This window comes from Festucalex cinctus, chromosome 2 (assembly GCF_051991245.1).
Source record: "Festucalex cinctus isolate MCC-2025b chromosome 2, RoL_Fcin_1.0, whole genome shotgun sequence".
NCBI lineage: Eukaryota > Metazoa > Chordata > Actinopteri > Syngnathiformes > Syngnathidae > Festucalex > Festucalex cinctus.
In genome coordinates, this window is record NC_135412.1 from 1668115 (window position 1) to 1683781 (window position 15667).

General features: G+C 41.5%; 1 protein-coding gene across 10 annotated transcripts in view; it reads right to left on the reverse strand.

The window, feature by feature from the left end:
* hspg2 (heparan sulfate proteoglycan 2) overlaps positions 1-15667 on the reverse strand; it is a 153736-nt gene that overhangs the window by 68151 nt on the left and 69918 nt on the right. For all 10 annotated transcript variants that reach the window (XM_077512051.1, XM_077512043.1, XM_077512050.1 and 7 more), the window contains 14 exons: positions 15435-15631; positions 13890-14037; positions 12726-12853; positions 12522-12608; positions 12355-12419; positions 12135-12193; positions 11210-11350; positions 10916-11089; positions 9345-9524; positions 9131-9249; positions 8055-8166; positions 7864-7977; positions 7539-7666; positions 6503-6586 (listed from right to left, as the gene is read on the reverse strand). In XM_077512051.1, the coding sequence (XP_077368177.1) occupies positions 6503-6586; positions 7539-7666; positions 7864-7977; positions 8055-8166; positions 9131-9249; positions 9345-9524; positions 10916-11089; positions 11210-11350; positions 12135-12193; positions 12355-12419; positions 12522-12608; positions 12726-12853; positions 13890-14037; positions 15435-15631 (1736 nt within the window). The remainder of the gene's footprint in view (positions 1-6502; positions 6587-7538; positions 7667-7863; positions 7978-8054; positions 8167-9130; positions 9250-9344; positions 9525-10915; positions 11090-11209; positions 11351-12134; positions 12194-12354; positions 12420-12521; positions 12609-12725; positions 12854-13889; positions 14038-15434; positions 15632-15667) is intronic.

Below are 15667 nucleotides of genomic sequence, written 5' to 3' on the forward strand. Positions count from 1 at the left end.
TTGAACAGCATTAAAATAAAATATTAAGGCTTAATGTTCCGTTCATATAACATCCTTCCATGCTCAAGGTGTGAATCCTAAAAAAATAAAATAAAAAAATAAATAAAAAAAAATCGATTCTGCCAATTATTGAATCGATTCGAGAATCGCGCGATGTAGTATCGCGATATATCGCCGAATCGATTTTTTTTAACACCCCTAATAATAACCCTACTGCCATATTACAAATAAATTGGTTTATATATTGTAGCATTTTTCTAAATATGCAAAAGCACAAATCAATTATTTGTCCAATTTTTAGGACTAAACACAATTTCTCTTCATAACATGATGTGGCCCTTGCGTCCTTCTGATTTTCTGGATGTGGCCCTCAAATGAAAAAGTTTGGACACCCCTGCTTTACAGTATATCGCTGTGTAACAATAACTGCATTGCTCTTATTCATAAAACAAAACCAACCAATTCTATTTGGCACAAAAAAGCTTCACCAAAAAAAGCTTTTTTGATTGTTTGCCTCAGAAATGCATAAAGCACAGCCGAAAACACACTTTTCAGTCAACAAATCCCGAAAGCTGATTCTATACAGTATGACATATGCTTGACACACAGAGGAACAGAAATGACCAGAACCATTGGGAAAGGTAAAATATTCAGTAACAGAACAAGATGCTAAGTCTATGAAGAAGAGACTTTGCTACAAGTATGACAGTTAGTAAGACAACGTGCCATTGACCCAAGCCAGTTGCAAAGCACTACCACCAGAGGAGAGACTTAATTTAAGTACAGACTGCGCAGGTTGCCTGAATGATATGAAGCCTTCGCTCACCTGTCCTATGGCAGCTCCGAAGAGGTCAACTGTCAACAAACTGCTTCCATGCTTGGCAAACTAGTCTAACATCTGAGACACGCTGCAGATTCTCAACGTCCACCATCAGTTGATCCAAACTTGGGCATACACTTTTAGTGCATCTCAACTGTCAGATTATTGACATCAATAAGACCCCCCAAAGGAAAAAAAAATGCAAGTATTGATTGATGTATGCTATATGTATGTAAATATTGTTATATGGTGGGTCGCAGGTAGTCATTTTCAGTGAATATCTCTGATTTTAAAAGCAATCTAAAAGTCCAACAGAGTACATAAAAGTTGAGCCAAGCAAATTTAGATTTCCGTAAAGATTTTAAAGAAGAATATTATTCAGAAAAAGTTAGAATCCACACCACTGCTGCACTTGTGGAAGATTCAAATATATCCGGTAACAGTTACAATATAACTACCGTATTTTTCGGATTATAAATCGCAGTTTTTTTTTTTTTCATAGTTTGGCCGGTGGTGCGACTTATACTCTGGTGCGACTTGTGTGTGAAATTAACACATTATTATATCATTTCACATTATTTTCACACTAAACCGCAAGAGGGCGCTCTAGGCCCGTGTTGATAAGTTCAACATTGCATCGTCGACCTCCCGAGTTGGGGGAGTTGTTTAAAAGTGACACAGAGGATGAAGATTTCATTGGATTTAGTGATTTGGAGTGAAACTGATAGTTTGGTAAACTTGTTAGCATGTTCTTTACATAATTCACCCACAGAACATTGGGACAAAGGGAGAGTTCCGGGTGGGAAGGTTTTGTTATGGGGAAAAGTGGAGTTAGCCTGTTAGCTTCTAGCTGAGTGGGGAGTTGCTGTTAAGACCTCAGAAGCTGATGTCAATAAAACGCCAGCCTTTGGCTCCGCCCTTCAACACTCCGCCTCCGACTCCCGTCACTGCTCGCTACAAACTCTTAATATGTTACGTCGTTGCTGACATTACCAGGCATGTCAGTCATGTAACGTTAGCATACCGTACGCTTATTCAGCCTGTTGTTCTCTCTTTTATTTTTATTTTAAATTGCCTTTCAAGATGACATGTATGTTTTTGGTGTTGGATTTTACCAAATAAATTTCCCCCAAAAATGCGACTTATACTCCAGTACGACTTATATACGTTTTTTCCTTCTTAATTATGCATTTTTTGGCTGCTTCGATTTATATTCCGTAGTGACGTATAATCCGAAAAATACGGAGCAAATGTGCTGTGTATAAAAGAATGAAAATATATTTGAGTATCTCGGGACCAAATTTAACTCACTTCTCCAGCAAGTAAACATATTATTGGCTCATCATTTTTTTTTTCATTTACCATGACACAGAAATATGTATTTATTAATTTTGTAATTTATTCTAATACGGTCACACAGAACTCCCACAAATGATCTTGATGGCCACGATTGACAACACACTCGAGACGTGACCGTTTCAAAAATTAACTAACAAAGAGATTGGAGGCAGGTGCAAAGTTTGAGGTAGTCCAATCATCAAAAACTAAAAAAAAAAACAAGTACTAATGCTAAGCTAACGTATCTCTTCATAGCAGACAAGCACCTTAATTAAAAGACATAAAATGTGGGGGGGAAAAAAAAAAAATCACAAGCAAACATCATACAGTGTCGTCTAATAAATCCCTTCATCAGGTTCCGTACATATGGTTAAATATAAATAAAGAAATGGCGAAAAAACATCAAATAAACTCAGTCATGGTACAGTACAGTTCAATCATCGGGGATGATCCTTATCGGGATGGCCAGCCTTCCCAAGACTACATGAAGAGAACCATCTTGACTTTTATGTTCTCCTTTCAATATCTTCAGTAGGTCCAAAATCCCTGAACTTGTATTTTTCTTGTCTTTTTGCTGTTTTTTCTTCCCTCCCTTCGCCTTGGTTTTTGCTTTCGATGTCGGCTTTTTCACTGACTTTGCGGCAGTTGTCGCTTTTGTTTGCGCACGACTCAATGTGGATTTGGTTGGCGTGCTTGACGTCTTTGAGGTTTTTGCCTTAGTTCTACGGGGGGCTCGTGTTCCTTTGGTTGTTATGCTTAAATGCTTTGCATTAGTTGTCGTGGATCTCGCAGGAGTCGATGTTACAGTTGCTGGTGCGTTCCGATTCTTTTCTCGACTTCGAAGCGAAGGCGATGTTGTTTTTGTCGTGCTAAGCCTGATGTCGGCTGTCACAACCTTGACCGAATTTGTGCTTTTAACGGTGTTATTTCTTCTCCTTTGGACATTTTTGTCAATCGGTTCATCGGATCGAAACGTTTTATCACGTCCGGTGTTTGTGGGTGTTCTTGGGGGGATTTCTTTGTGAGATGGTGGCTCCAGTTGAAATTTCGTGACCGCTACCTCATCGTGAATTCGCTTTGGTCGTGTTTGGTTTGATTGTGAACCACGTTTAGTCGTCCCGATGGGCGTCTTGTTCGCTCGTCTCGTCGCCTCCGGCTTGGCCGTCGCGATGGCTTTAGTTGTCGATTGAGGTTGAGCGGCACTCTTGACATCTCCTTTTACCTTCGGTTTAGAATTTGAGACTTTATCTTTGGATAGAGAAGTGACAGACTTTGTGGTATGTTTCGGTGATTCTGTGGATACTGCCGATTTTTTTCTCTCTTTCCCAGGTGCAGCGGCGGTTTTAAGATCAAGGAGACTTGGGGTCGGTATGCTTTGGAGTACCGTGGCCCGTTGGGCGAGCGGTCTCTTTGTCGGTATTATTTTGCTTGGAGGCTGCGGCGTTGAGTACCTCGGGGGTGCAAGTACCGTGCTAAGCGAAGGCAGGGGCACCCGTTCCTGGAGCGAACGGGAAGTGTGCCTTGCGCGTTTCATCTTGTTCATCTCCTGAGCCAGTGCCGTGAAGCCATCAATCAGGATCTCCAGCCTTCCTTCGAGTCTGCTCAAACGGGCTTCCATGTCGGTGTAACCCTTCTCCAGCTCAGTCACCCTCTTGGTCTTCTCCGCAGTCGACTCGACGGCAATGAGCTCCTTCAGCTGGGAACTGAGATGGCTCTGTTGGTCCTCCATTCTATGAATGCTTTCCCTCATGTCGAGAGTGTTGCTCTCGAGCATGCTGAGACGCTGATTGAAGGTGTTGAGATGAACCCGGAGCAAGTGCTGAAAGCTGGAGCGTCTGCTGTCTGGGTCCGGCGTGAAGCGTGGCGGGAGTCTGGTCGCTGCCGGCTTGTTGGGAGCGACTGTAACGACGTCCGTCCCGATTTTCGAAGCAGAGGCGGTCGTGCGGTTGTGAGAAGGAGTAGAAAGCATTTTTTTGGTCGAGAGGGCGCTTTGTGTCGTGGTGTCGTGCCATTGATAGTCATCCTCGTCACTATCTCCACTGCCAAAAGGTGTTATCACTTTATCCACGCTGAAATTTAATACTGCTTCAGCACCACATCCCAAAGGTAGGTAGCCATCGAGCAGCTTCTCTTGGAAAGGGTCCCCGCAACTGTCTGCAGATGGCATCTCTTCTCTTCATGTCAAAACAGCACAATGCGGATTGTTGCTCGTAAAGATACTTCAAACATTCAATGATTTTCATTATCAGCAGCCCAAGTCTCCTCGTCATCTTTGCCGTCAGACCAGCAAAGATTTTTTTGCAGCCAGCCAGCCAGCCGTCCTCATAAATGCCTCGTCTACATTTATGCTTATAGAGACCCAGAAAATGTATGTGGAGAGCCAACGCAGGCTTAACGTATGCAACCCGTAAAGCACAAAAGCTGAAGCAGAACACACAAGTAAAAAAAACACCACAAACCAAACTTAAGTTTTCCTTAAGACATACAAGAAGTGATTTGTGCTTGTTTTTCACCACATAAACTACTAAATGGCACCACAAAAGTCGAGTAAAAGTATATTCCAGATGAAAACTGCATACAGTATTACTTCAATTCTAGATATCCAGTAGCCCAGGACCGAGTGGTTAAGGTGATGCACTGCACCAGTCCAGGGTGTCCCCCGCCTACTGCCCAAAGCTGGCTGAGATAGGCTCCAGCACCCCCCGTGACCCTTGTGAGGAATAAGCGGTCAAGAAAATGGACGGACAGTAGCCCAGGATAGAGCAGCGTTTCCCAACCTTGATTGAGCCAGGGTACCCGTTTCACATTAGATCAGGGGTGTCCAAACTTTTGCATTTGAGGGCCACATCCAGAAAATCAGAAGGACGCAAGGGCCACATCATGTTATGAAGAAAAATTGTGCTTAGTCCTAAAAATTGCACAAATAATTAATTTTTTCTTTTGCATATTTAGAAAAATGGTACAGTATATCAACCAATTTATTTGTAATATGGCAATAGGGTTATTATAGTTTGGGAATTTTTCATTTTAGTTTTTATTTTGTTTTGAGTTTTGTTTTTTTTAATTGTAGTTAGTTTTAATTAGTTTTCAGGGTGGTTGTGTTAGTTTTTTATTAGTTTTAGTTCTTTAATAAATGCTTAGTTTTAGTTTAGTTAGTTTCACTATGAGTTTTAGTTTTTAGTTTTTTTGTTGTTTTTTTTTAATGTGTATTACTTGTGCACAATATTTAAAAAACAGCATGGGTGCAACGTCATCTGATGGTGTTTATCTATTGGCTGCTGCTAGATGAAGTCACTTCTTTGTGACATACTTTCAAAAGTCATTATTCCGGTTTATATCTAAATAAATCTACTAAAAAAATCACATTTAAAACCATCCCCAAAGGCTCATGCATTAAATTAATTACCAAAGACTAAAACTAAGGACATTTTTGCTGTAATTATAGTTTTATTTTTAGTTAGTTTTGTAAACATAAAATGTAGTTTCAGTTGGTTTTCTTTTTTTAAAAAGCATCTTCGTTTTTACCTTATTTCGTTAACAAAATTGTAGTTTTGAATTTTAGTTTTTGTTGTTAGTTTTAGTTAACTAAACTTTAAATAAACTTTAACAGCACCTGTTTTTCGCCACCCTCCCTTCTAACTTTGACCATCTCCAAACATTTTTTGTTTTTATTTTATGTGAACTGAGTCAAATGCCATTTTTTAAGCATATGTCCCGGGCCACTAAAAAAAAATGGACGGCGGGCCACAAATGGCCCCCGGGCCGTAGTTTGGACACCCCTGCATTAGATTAAAACAATTGCACTGTAAACCCATCTATCCATCTGCCACCAAACAAAAATGCCACAAAAAGTATGAATACTAAAATAACCATCTCGGCTCAATTTACTCACATAATGATTTACTCAGTGCTCAATATGGGCCTGATTTAATTGACCATAGAGTCGAATGGCAACAGGTTAATTGTTCCTTCTACCATATAAAGGAAGAGCATTGTTCTAACTGTCACTGGCATGGATGGATGAACTATAAGAAGACATTTACCATTAAGTAATCATTTTCTGACAAGCCACGGCACCGTGGTTGGGAATCACTGGGATAGAGAATGTCGATTCAAAGATAAATGATTCCTGCACCGCAACTACACAACCAGTGTAGATTTCAGACATGACTAAAGTCAACCACCAACATGCGTCCGTCCCTTTCCTACAACTCGAGCCAATAAATGCGAGTGCCAGCCCTGGTTTTAACCCAGTAACCCTAAACCCACAGCAGTATTAAAATGAGCCTCAGAAGAAGATGTAGAGAGAAACGATAGGAAATTGAGGCAGGGCGGGGCGTGTACCTTTCACAGCGTCGGCCGGTGTATCCAGTGGGGCAGTTGCACGTTGGCTGACCATCCGTGTCCAAATAACAGGTTGAGGAGAATCTGGTCAAACGGTATTTGGAGTAAGAATTTTGCTCCACTTGTCATCAAATGAATCGTAAACATTGATCATCCAAAAGAGGTTTTGAAATTGTGATTAACTCCTTCACTCCCAGCCATTTTCACTGAAGCACCCCCCCCCCCCCCTTTTGCTTCCAGCTGTTTGCTCCAGACAAAATATTGTTGTATTGCTATAAAAACATGGAACCTACCAAAAGAAAGATTAAGGTCTCTTCCTTCATCAGGAAAAAAATATATACTGTATATATATTTGCATTTTTTTTTTATTATATTATTTTATTACATATTAATATATATATATATATATATATATATATATATATATATATATATATATATATATATATATATATATAATGATATATTATATTTATTTATATAATATATTGTATATTTGTATTTGTTTCCGTTTTGCAGCAATTCACATTACAATGTAGCTCAGTTTCATCATTATTCACATTCCCGGTGAAAACATTGACAAAAAGAGCTTGTTGTTGCAACATGGCCCTGGCTGATCTCTTATACTCTGCCGCCACCTGCTGACCGTTATTTAAATAACTACCATTGCTTTAGGCCACATCTTCATGTCAGTAGCTGCATTAAAGCTTTCTATATGCTCTTCCATAAAACGTGTAAATGTGTTTTTGGGAGTGAAGGACAAAGTATTTAAAAAGAGTTAACTGAATTTTATTATTCTTATTCTGGCTTGAGAAATAAGTCCAAAACTCACATGTACACAGAAAGTTTGGCCATTCTGGGTGAACTGAATTTCAACATCTCCAAGCTCATTGCTTTTGACTTACTGCATAATAAAAGTGTCAAGATGCAAACTCCAAGCAAAGAATGCTGACAAGGACGATGGGCGTCATTTTTTCTGCAACAGTCGCACCTAAACTGACCCTCAATCAAGAAAACGTTTTCGACGTAAACTCACTGGTTAGTGGATGATGTTCCGGGACATGGGCAAGGCTGGCAGGCCTGGGCAGCTCCAGCTGCTGGGTTGCCATAGTAACCAGTCTGACACTGTTCACACCTCGGCCCATCAGTGTTATGTTGGCATTGCTATCAGACAGACACACACACAAAAAAAAAAAAATGAGGTGAGGTCACTAAAAAGGTTTATACAGTGCGCACAGAGCTTGTTTTCACATGTTGAGATCTGCCAAAGAAATCTTTATTGCATTCCAGCGCGGCGATGAAAGCAAAGTCAAACAGTTGGAAAAATAATTAGGAGAGGGAACAAGTAACATAAAACCTACAAGACACCTGCCGGTCTCTGGGTCGCAGCCGCTGGCGTACCCGTTGCAGTCACACCTCTCACATGTGCCCAGGTAAAGACCGGAGCTGGTCCGCGTGTAACCTTCCTCACACTCCTGGCGACATCACGGAATAACACCCAAAGGTGAGGTAAACAATTGGGCAAACAATCGGGAATGGCGGCCTTGCGTACCTGGCAAGACGGCCCCGTGTATCCTTGGGGGCATGCGCACTCTTCCACCTCAAGGGCAGGTTCATTTCCAGTTGAGTGCGGAACAGCAATATCCATTTTGATATCCGATATACTGTAAAAAGGTGGCGCGTGTGACCATTTTTCCAATTCATTCGACATGAATTTGATCCAGTTTACAGGACTGTCTCAAAAAATTAGAATATTGGGATAAAAGTCCTTTATTTTCTGTAATGCATTAAAAAAAAAAAAAGTCATACATTCTGGATTCACTTGGAATTACTTGCAGGTGTTTTGAGTTAATTAGACGATTCAAGTGATTAGTTGAATAGCCTACTAGTATACTTTTGATGATATTCTAATATTTTGAGAAAGGATATTTGAGTTTTTGTTTAAGCTGTAAGCCATAATCAGCAATATTAACTCATTCACTCGCCACCATTTTCACATTTCGCAATTCCGTTCGCTCCCGGCTGTTTTACTGGATTTGGACTGATTTTGCAAGGCCCACAGAATATTGTGTTCTATTGCTATAAAAGCATGGAACCGATCAAAAGAAAGATTAAAGTCTCTTCTTTCATCAGGGAAAAAAAAAGTAGATTTCTATCTGTTTCCGTTTTGCAGCAATTAACATTAGAAGAGAGCTAAGATTCATCAGTTTTCACAAATTATTTAAAATTGTAAGTAATTGAGCTTTTTTTCTAGATGGCCCTGGTTGATCTCCTTTGCTCTGCTGCCACCTGCTGGCCGTTTGTGTAATAACTACCATTTCTGCAACCGTTCTTTGCAGTTGAGAGGCTGCATCAAAGCCTTCTGTATGCTCTAGCATAAGAAAAAAAAACAAAAAACTTATAAATACGTCTTTGGGACACTTAGAACATTAAAAAAAAACGTATTTATACGTTATTGGGAGTAAATGAGTTAAAATAATAAAAAACTTGCAATATTTCAGTTGATTTGTTATGAATCCAGAATGTATGACATTTTTGGTTTTTTTTTATTGCATTACAGAAAATAAAGGACTTTATCACAATATTCTAATTTTTTGAGACAGTCCTGTAGATGTCCCTTAAACGTACCTGCTCTCTGCCATGTTGTCAGCGTAGGTGGCCCTAATAAGCAAGGCGCTAACATCAGACAGGGCCATGAGGAGATGTTCCCGTGTGCACGGTTGCCCGTCCGCGCGACGCCATGCAGACTGCCAGGAACGGAAATGGAAAAGTTCAACCTTTGTCGTAATTGTGGCTTCAGATTTAGCAATACCCTTCAAAAAAAAAAAATAATGATACACACTTCTCTGAATGTCACAGTGACTGTTTGTGACACGCGTGAGAGGGGCTTGGTCTGGGAGAAGTGTTCCAGAGAGATGCCATTGCCCTGGAGAACCACATCTGGCTGACCGTCAATCTTCAGGGAACGCTGAAGTGGCTCGAAACGCACGGTGTAGCGCAGCTCCCCACCATAGGCTGTCACCTTGTAGCAACATAGTGCGGGGAAAAAAAAAAAGATGATCATATTTATTCTCTGACAGATCAGTACAGTCTAAATCAGGGGTGTCAAACATACGGCCCGCGGGCCGGATCAGGCCCGCAAAGGGGTTTAATCCGGCCCGTGAGATGACTTTGTCATTATTTTACACACAACTTAGTTATGGTTTGTTTAAAAAAGAATTATTATTTTTTTTTTTTTAAATCATAGACCAACAAACGTGTTAAATACGACACAAATTCAATTACAGGTAACACAAATACATATGACAAGGATTAACATCCTTATAGCTTCATTAACTGTGTCACACAATGCATTCTGGGAACTATATATATATATGCAAAACAGGTCGATTTAACACGCCCGGAACTCATACAGGCCAAGTGTTGTCGTGTTTCATTTGCATTCGTGCTGTTTTTTTTTAAACAATAGATTACAGTTGAGCTACGTAATTTAGGGCTGGCCCAAAAATCGCAAAAATCTGCGTAGAATTTTTTGCTTCCTTGTGTCTGTAGACGTCTCCTCTCAACTTTTGCTTTTGATTTGTCAACTCGTGTTTGAAATTCAAGATTTAATGAATAAAAAATACTTTTAAAGCATTTGCTCCCAAAAACGGATAGTCATTCTGTTTTAAATTTTTCCATCTTCCCAAAAACGTATTTATACGTTTTTTTTTAAACTTTTTTTTTTTTTTTAAATGCTAGAGCACAGGTGTCAGAGTCTCGAGGGCCTGTGTCCTGCATGTTTCGAGGTTTCTCTACTCCAACACACCTGATTCAATGATCAGGATCATTATCAGGCGCCTGCAGAGCTTTCTGATGAGCTTAAATATGAATCATCTGTGTTGAACGCGGGAAACCTCGAAAATATGCAGGACTCAGGCCCTCGAGGACCGGATTTTGACAGCACTGTGCTAGAGCATACAGAAGGCTTTGATGCAGCTTCTGACGTGTAGAGGTCGCTTAAAGCAATAGTATTTATTACAAAAAAAGGCCAGCAGGTGACAGCAGAGTACAGGACTGTCTCAGAAAATTAGAATATTGTGATAAAGTCCATTATTTTTTAATTATATACCATTATTTTACCGATTCGGCCCACTTAGTAATATATTTTCCTCCATGTGGCCCCTGAGCTAATATGAGTTTGACACCCCTGGTCTAAAATAGTCCGAATTTCCTGGAAAAGAGCTTTTGTTGTTGGGCTTCACTGTGAATTTAAGCTTCAAAGGATCTTTACTGTACGGGCAGGTCCAGTTATTTTCTCTCAACATGTTGAGACATGACTGAGTGTGACAGAAGAAGAGCTGAATGAAACACCTGACGGATCTTTCCCCTCCCCTCGCATGCTTTCTGGTGTACTTTGTTGACTGATCTCACCTTATCTCCTCTGAAAGTCTCAGGCAAGACCCAGTAGTAGACGTCGTTGGGGATGCTGGAAAAGGAGCGGTAGACGACTTCCGAGGGGCCCTTCTGAGAGATCCCCTCGCTGATAGCTCTCGTGTTGCCGCTGTTGGTGAGTGTAAAAAGCTGCCCGTTCACTCCTCCTCGTACCTAGGAGCGCACCAAATACCATTTTCACGCCTCAACGTTTAGCAGCTGCAAGATTTGCTGATACGGCGCATCTTGTGAAAATATGAACCCCTCCCTTTATACTATTCATGTCTACCGTACCTGATCTCGACTCCAAGAAGAGCTGGCGCACTGTTTGGTGACGCCCATGCAGAAACAACGCAGACAACCCTCGGGGTTGTTTCCTGATAAGTGGAAGAATCCTGGCTTGCATTCATCGCAGACGGCGCCTGCCACATAGTTCTGCGACAAAAAGAAAAACAGATACACATGCCAGGCTCATTTTTTTGAGTAAAATCGGATAAATGAGGGAAATAAGACTCAGAAATGGGAAAAAAATCGACATCACTAAAGTACAGTGTGTAGAATTTAGTGCCCTCAAGTGGTGAACCAATGTAATACGATGATTTTGAAGCATGCGCACTACCGTGCCTCATACACACCACACTTTGCAAATCAACCGATTATTATTTGGAGTGAGTGAGCAAGAGAGCAACCCAGCGACTCCCCACTCAGCTAGAAGCTAACAGGCTAACTCCCCTTTTCCACATAAAAAAAACCTTCCCACACGGAACTCTCCCTTCGTCCCAACGTTCTGTGGGTGAATTATGTAAAGAACATGCTAACAGGTTTACCAAACTATCAGTTTCAGTCCAAATCACTAAATCCAATGAAATCTTCATCCTCGGTGTCACTTTTAAACAACTCCCCCAAGTCGGGAGGTAGACGATGCTCTTCTACCGGCAATGTTGAGCCTATCAACACAGGCCTAGAGCGCCCTCTTGTGGTTTAGTGTGAAAAGAACACGTGAAATGATATAATAATGTCTTAATTTCCCACATAAGTCGCACCAGAGTATAAATCGCACCGCCGGCAAAACTATGAAAAAATACTTAGAATCCGAAAAATACGGTAATTGAACATATTTTTTGCATTGTGGTTTTTTTAAAATGAGTGAATTATTAGTTCACCACTAGATGGCACTAAATAATACATACTATCCCATGAACAATTAAGCAATGTGTACCTTGCAGCTGCACGGCCTACTGCTAGAGCTGATGCTTCCTCTGTTATCACACTTGATTTCTGCAGGGGGGGGAGAGCAGTGGAAAGATGAAGACATATGGCGTGGAAAGTTCACCTGCCAATGCTCCAAAAGCACTGCATACCTGTGCCGTGAGCACATTGTACAGCCAACTCGACTACAAGGGCAAACAAAATTCTCGAAAGTACTAAAATGCACTCACGATTTGGGTTAGGAACGCATTTTTCATTCGGCAACAGGGGATTACCCTGGTAACCGGGCGCACACCTGAAAAAAAATGGAGTGACAGGTTTGCCGCACGTTAGAAAATTATAATATTGCTGCCATTTATTCTATAGTAATTTACAATAAAATATTGCATTCTCTGACTTTTCACAGCGTCTTCCCGTGTAGCCGGGCTTGCAGGCGTCACATGTTGGCTGTTGGTCAGAGTCAAGGAAGCAGGTGTCAGAGAACCTGCAGCGACAAACAAAGAGCCGCAGGTAACCATTTACAGCGGCGTGTTAATAAGTAGCACGCGGAATGAACGAAGCATTGTTCGAATATGGAATTGACATTTTCTTAATGGCTTACCGGCGAGAGGTTTCATAGTATGGACAGGGGCAAGGCTTGCAGTCATCGGATCGGCCTCGTCTTGGGTCGCCAAAGTAACCGTGGCGACACTTGTCACATTGTGGCCCTTCCGTGTTGTGCTGGCAGCTCTGCAGTTTTGAAAATGCGATGAAAAAAAATTCTTGTCATCAAGAGCAAGAATATACGGAGCCCCGAAGGTGACATGGTAGAAAAAAAAACAAAAAAAAACTTTGCGTTCCCTCGCAAACATCTTTGCGTCTTTGCGGGGGCGCAAAACATTTTGCGTTCCCTCGCAATCTTTGCGTTCGAACGCAGTTGTTTTGCGAGGGAACGCAAAGTTGTTTTTTTTCGCCTACCATGTCACCTTCTCTGCGCCGTAAACACTTCCGGGTCATCTTCCATGTGAACAAAAGCGACGAGGATGGAACGTTTGTAAACATTAAACAAAACAGCGGGAAAGCTTTTCCAAAGCGACTAGGATGGAGCATGTATTTTTCCACTGCTTTGTTTACACGTCGCGTTTGGTCACATGGAAGATGACCCGGAAATGTTTACGGCGTAGATAAGGTGACATGGTAGGCGAAAAAAACAACTTTGCGTTCCCTCGCAAAACAACTTTGCGTTCGAACGCAAACATTGCGCAAAGTTGTCTTGCGAGGGAACGCAAAGTTGTTTTTGTTTTTTTCTACCATGTCACCTTAGGGGCTCCGTATGTTTTGCGAGGGAACGCAAAGTTGTTTTTTTCGCCTACCACGTCACCTTAGCTGCGCCGTAAACACCTCCGGGTCATCTTCCATGTGAAGAAAAGCGACGAGGATGGAACGTTTGTAAACACGAAACAAAACAGTGGGAAAGCGTTCCCAAAGCGACTAGGATGGAGCATGTATTTTTCCACTGCTTTGTTTACACGTCGGTTTTGTTCACATGGAAGATGACCCGGAAGTGTTTACGGCGAAGCGAAGGAGACATGGTAGGCCAAAAAAAACAACTTTGCGTTCCGTCGCAAAATAACTGCGTTCTCTCGCAAAGATCAGCGAGGGAACACAAAGTTTTTTGTTTTTTTTTCTACCATGTCACCTTAGGGGCTCCGTAAGAATAACGGGGGAAGAGTTTGGGGTTTTATCCTTTTTCAATGGCATCAACATCACATCGCGCTGTGTTTACCAGACAGTGTCCACTGATTGGATCGCAGGCGCTGGCATGTCCATGACAGTTGCAACCGGCGCAGGTCCCCAGATAGGAGCCACCGGGGACACGCTCAAAACCAGAGGCGCACGTTTCACAGGACAGGCCCGCGTATCCAGGAGGACATCTGGGAACCATAAATGCGATCGTCATCGAGGCTTTTTACACCAGCTGTCTCAACAGTGTGACATGTCAATGGATATCACAACTGTTGATGTTATTCATAGAAACAGCTGAAATCACAGCAAGAAAATCTCCAACATTGGTGTCTCAAATGTTTTAACAGGATGAGTCATTGGGGCTCCGCACTACCGTTTGATGACGTTATCACACTGGTTTTGTATATTAATAGTCATTCCATTACTATGACCAGCATCATTTCTAACCCTCAAATCTAAGAAGGTAACTTGACTTAACACCGTTTCATGCACATTTTGTGATTGACTGTCATGTGTTAATTCACCGATCCAATCTGCGAAAAAAGACATTACAGACGCAAAAAAAAAAAAAAAAAAAAATCCATTGATTTTAAATTGAATTTTACCTACAACAGATGACCACTGTAGTCCAGGTCACATTGGTAGGTTGCATGTACCTGTTTTGCTGACTGAACACTCAATGTCCCGTATTTTCCGCACTATAAGGCGCACCTTCAATGAATGACATATTGTAAAACTTTTTCAATATATAAAGCGCACCGCATTATAAGGCGCACCTTCAGTGAATGACATATTTTAAAACTTTTTCCATATATAAGACCCTACAGTAGAGGCTGTGGCTACGTTATGCATCCATTAGATGGCGCTGCGCTAAAGGGGATGTCAACAAAACAGTCAGATAGGTCAGTCAAACTTTAGTAATAGATTACAAACCAGCTTTCTGACAACTCCAAAATGAATAAACAGCTGTTTTATTATTTTCTCTGATGTAAAGTATTAGTATTAGCTAGCGATCCAAGATGGCGGGATCTTCTGCGCATGCGCATCACCGTTCGTGCAGGGTCACCGATAGCGTCTTGACAGCGAGACCTGTTGCGGCTCAATATTGATCCATATATAAGGCGCACCGGATTATAAGTCGCATGGTCAGAAAAAAATGAAGGCTCTTAAGTGAAAATACGGTAATTGCTTTTTCTTCTGGATGGACCAAAATTGATAAAAAACGTAGCTTTCTTCTTCTTTGGGGCCATGATGTGAAAAAAAAAAAAAAAAAAGAGGGGGCGAAAAAGCCAAAGATACTGCCACAAGTGCACAAGTGCTAGCACTAGCTAAGGGCTAAATAGCGGACGAGAGGAAAACATTGCGGGTTATACGAGGAGCCAAAATGGCGGACGGACCAAAATGGCGGACCGGGCGTAACTGTTCTAAAGTTGAAACGCCTTAGGTCAAGTGCGCCTTAATTTGAGGACTCCTTGTACTCTATAGCAAATTTAGGACAGCGGCAGGTGTAACAAACGAACACATGATATAAAACATTAACAATAACACAACCATAACAAACCAACAACATATTTGCTTCCCTTACCTGCACTCTTCAACATCCTTAGCATGACCCCGAGTACTAAACTCCACAGTGGTGGTATCCATAACGATATCACCGAGAGCCACGCTGACCATGTGGTTGTCGTAGATGGTGCGGATGCCGATGCTGTCCAAGTTAGCCAGCGTCATGAGGAGTTCCTCCCGACTCACTTGGCGTCCGCTGGAGTGTTGCCAGTTATCCTTCGCCAATCATCACAGCGATTCATGTAACCTGAT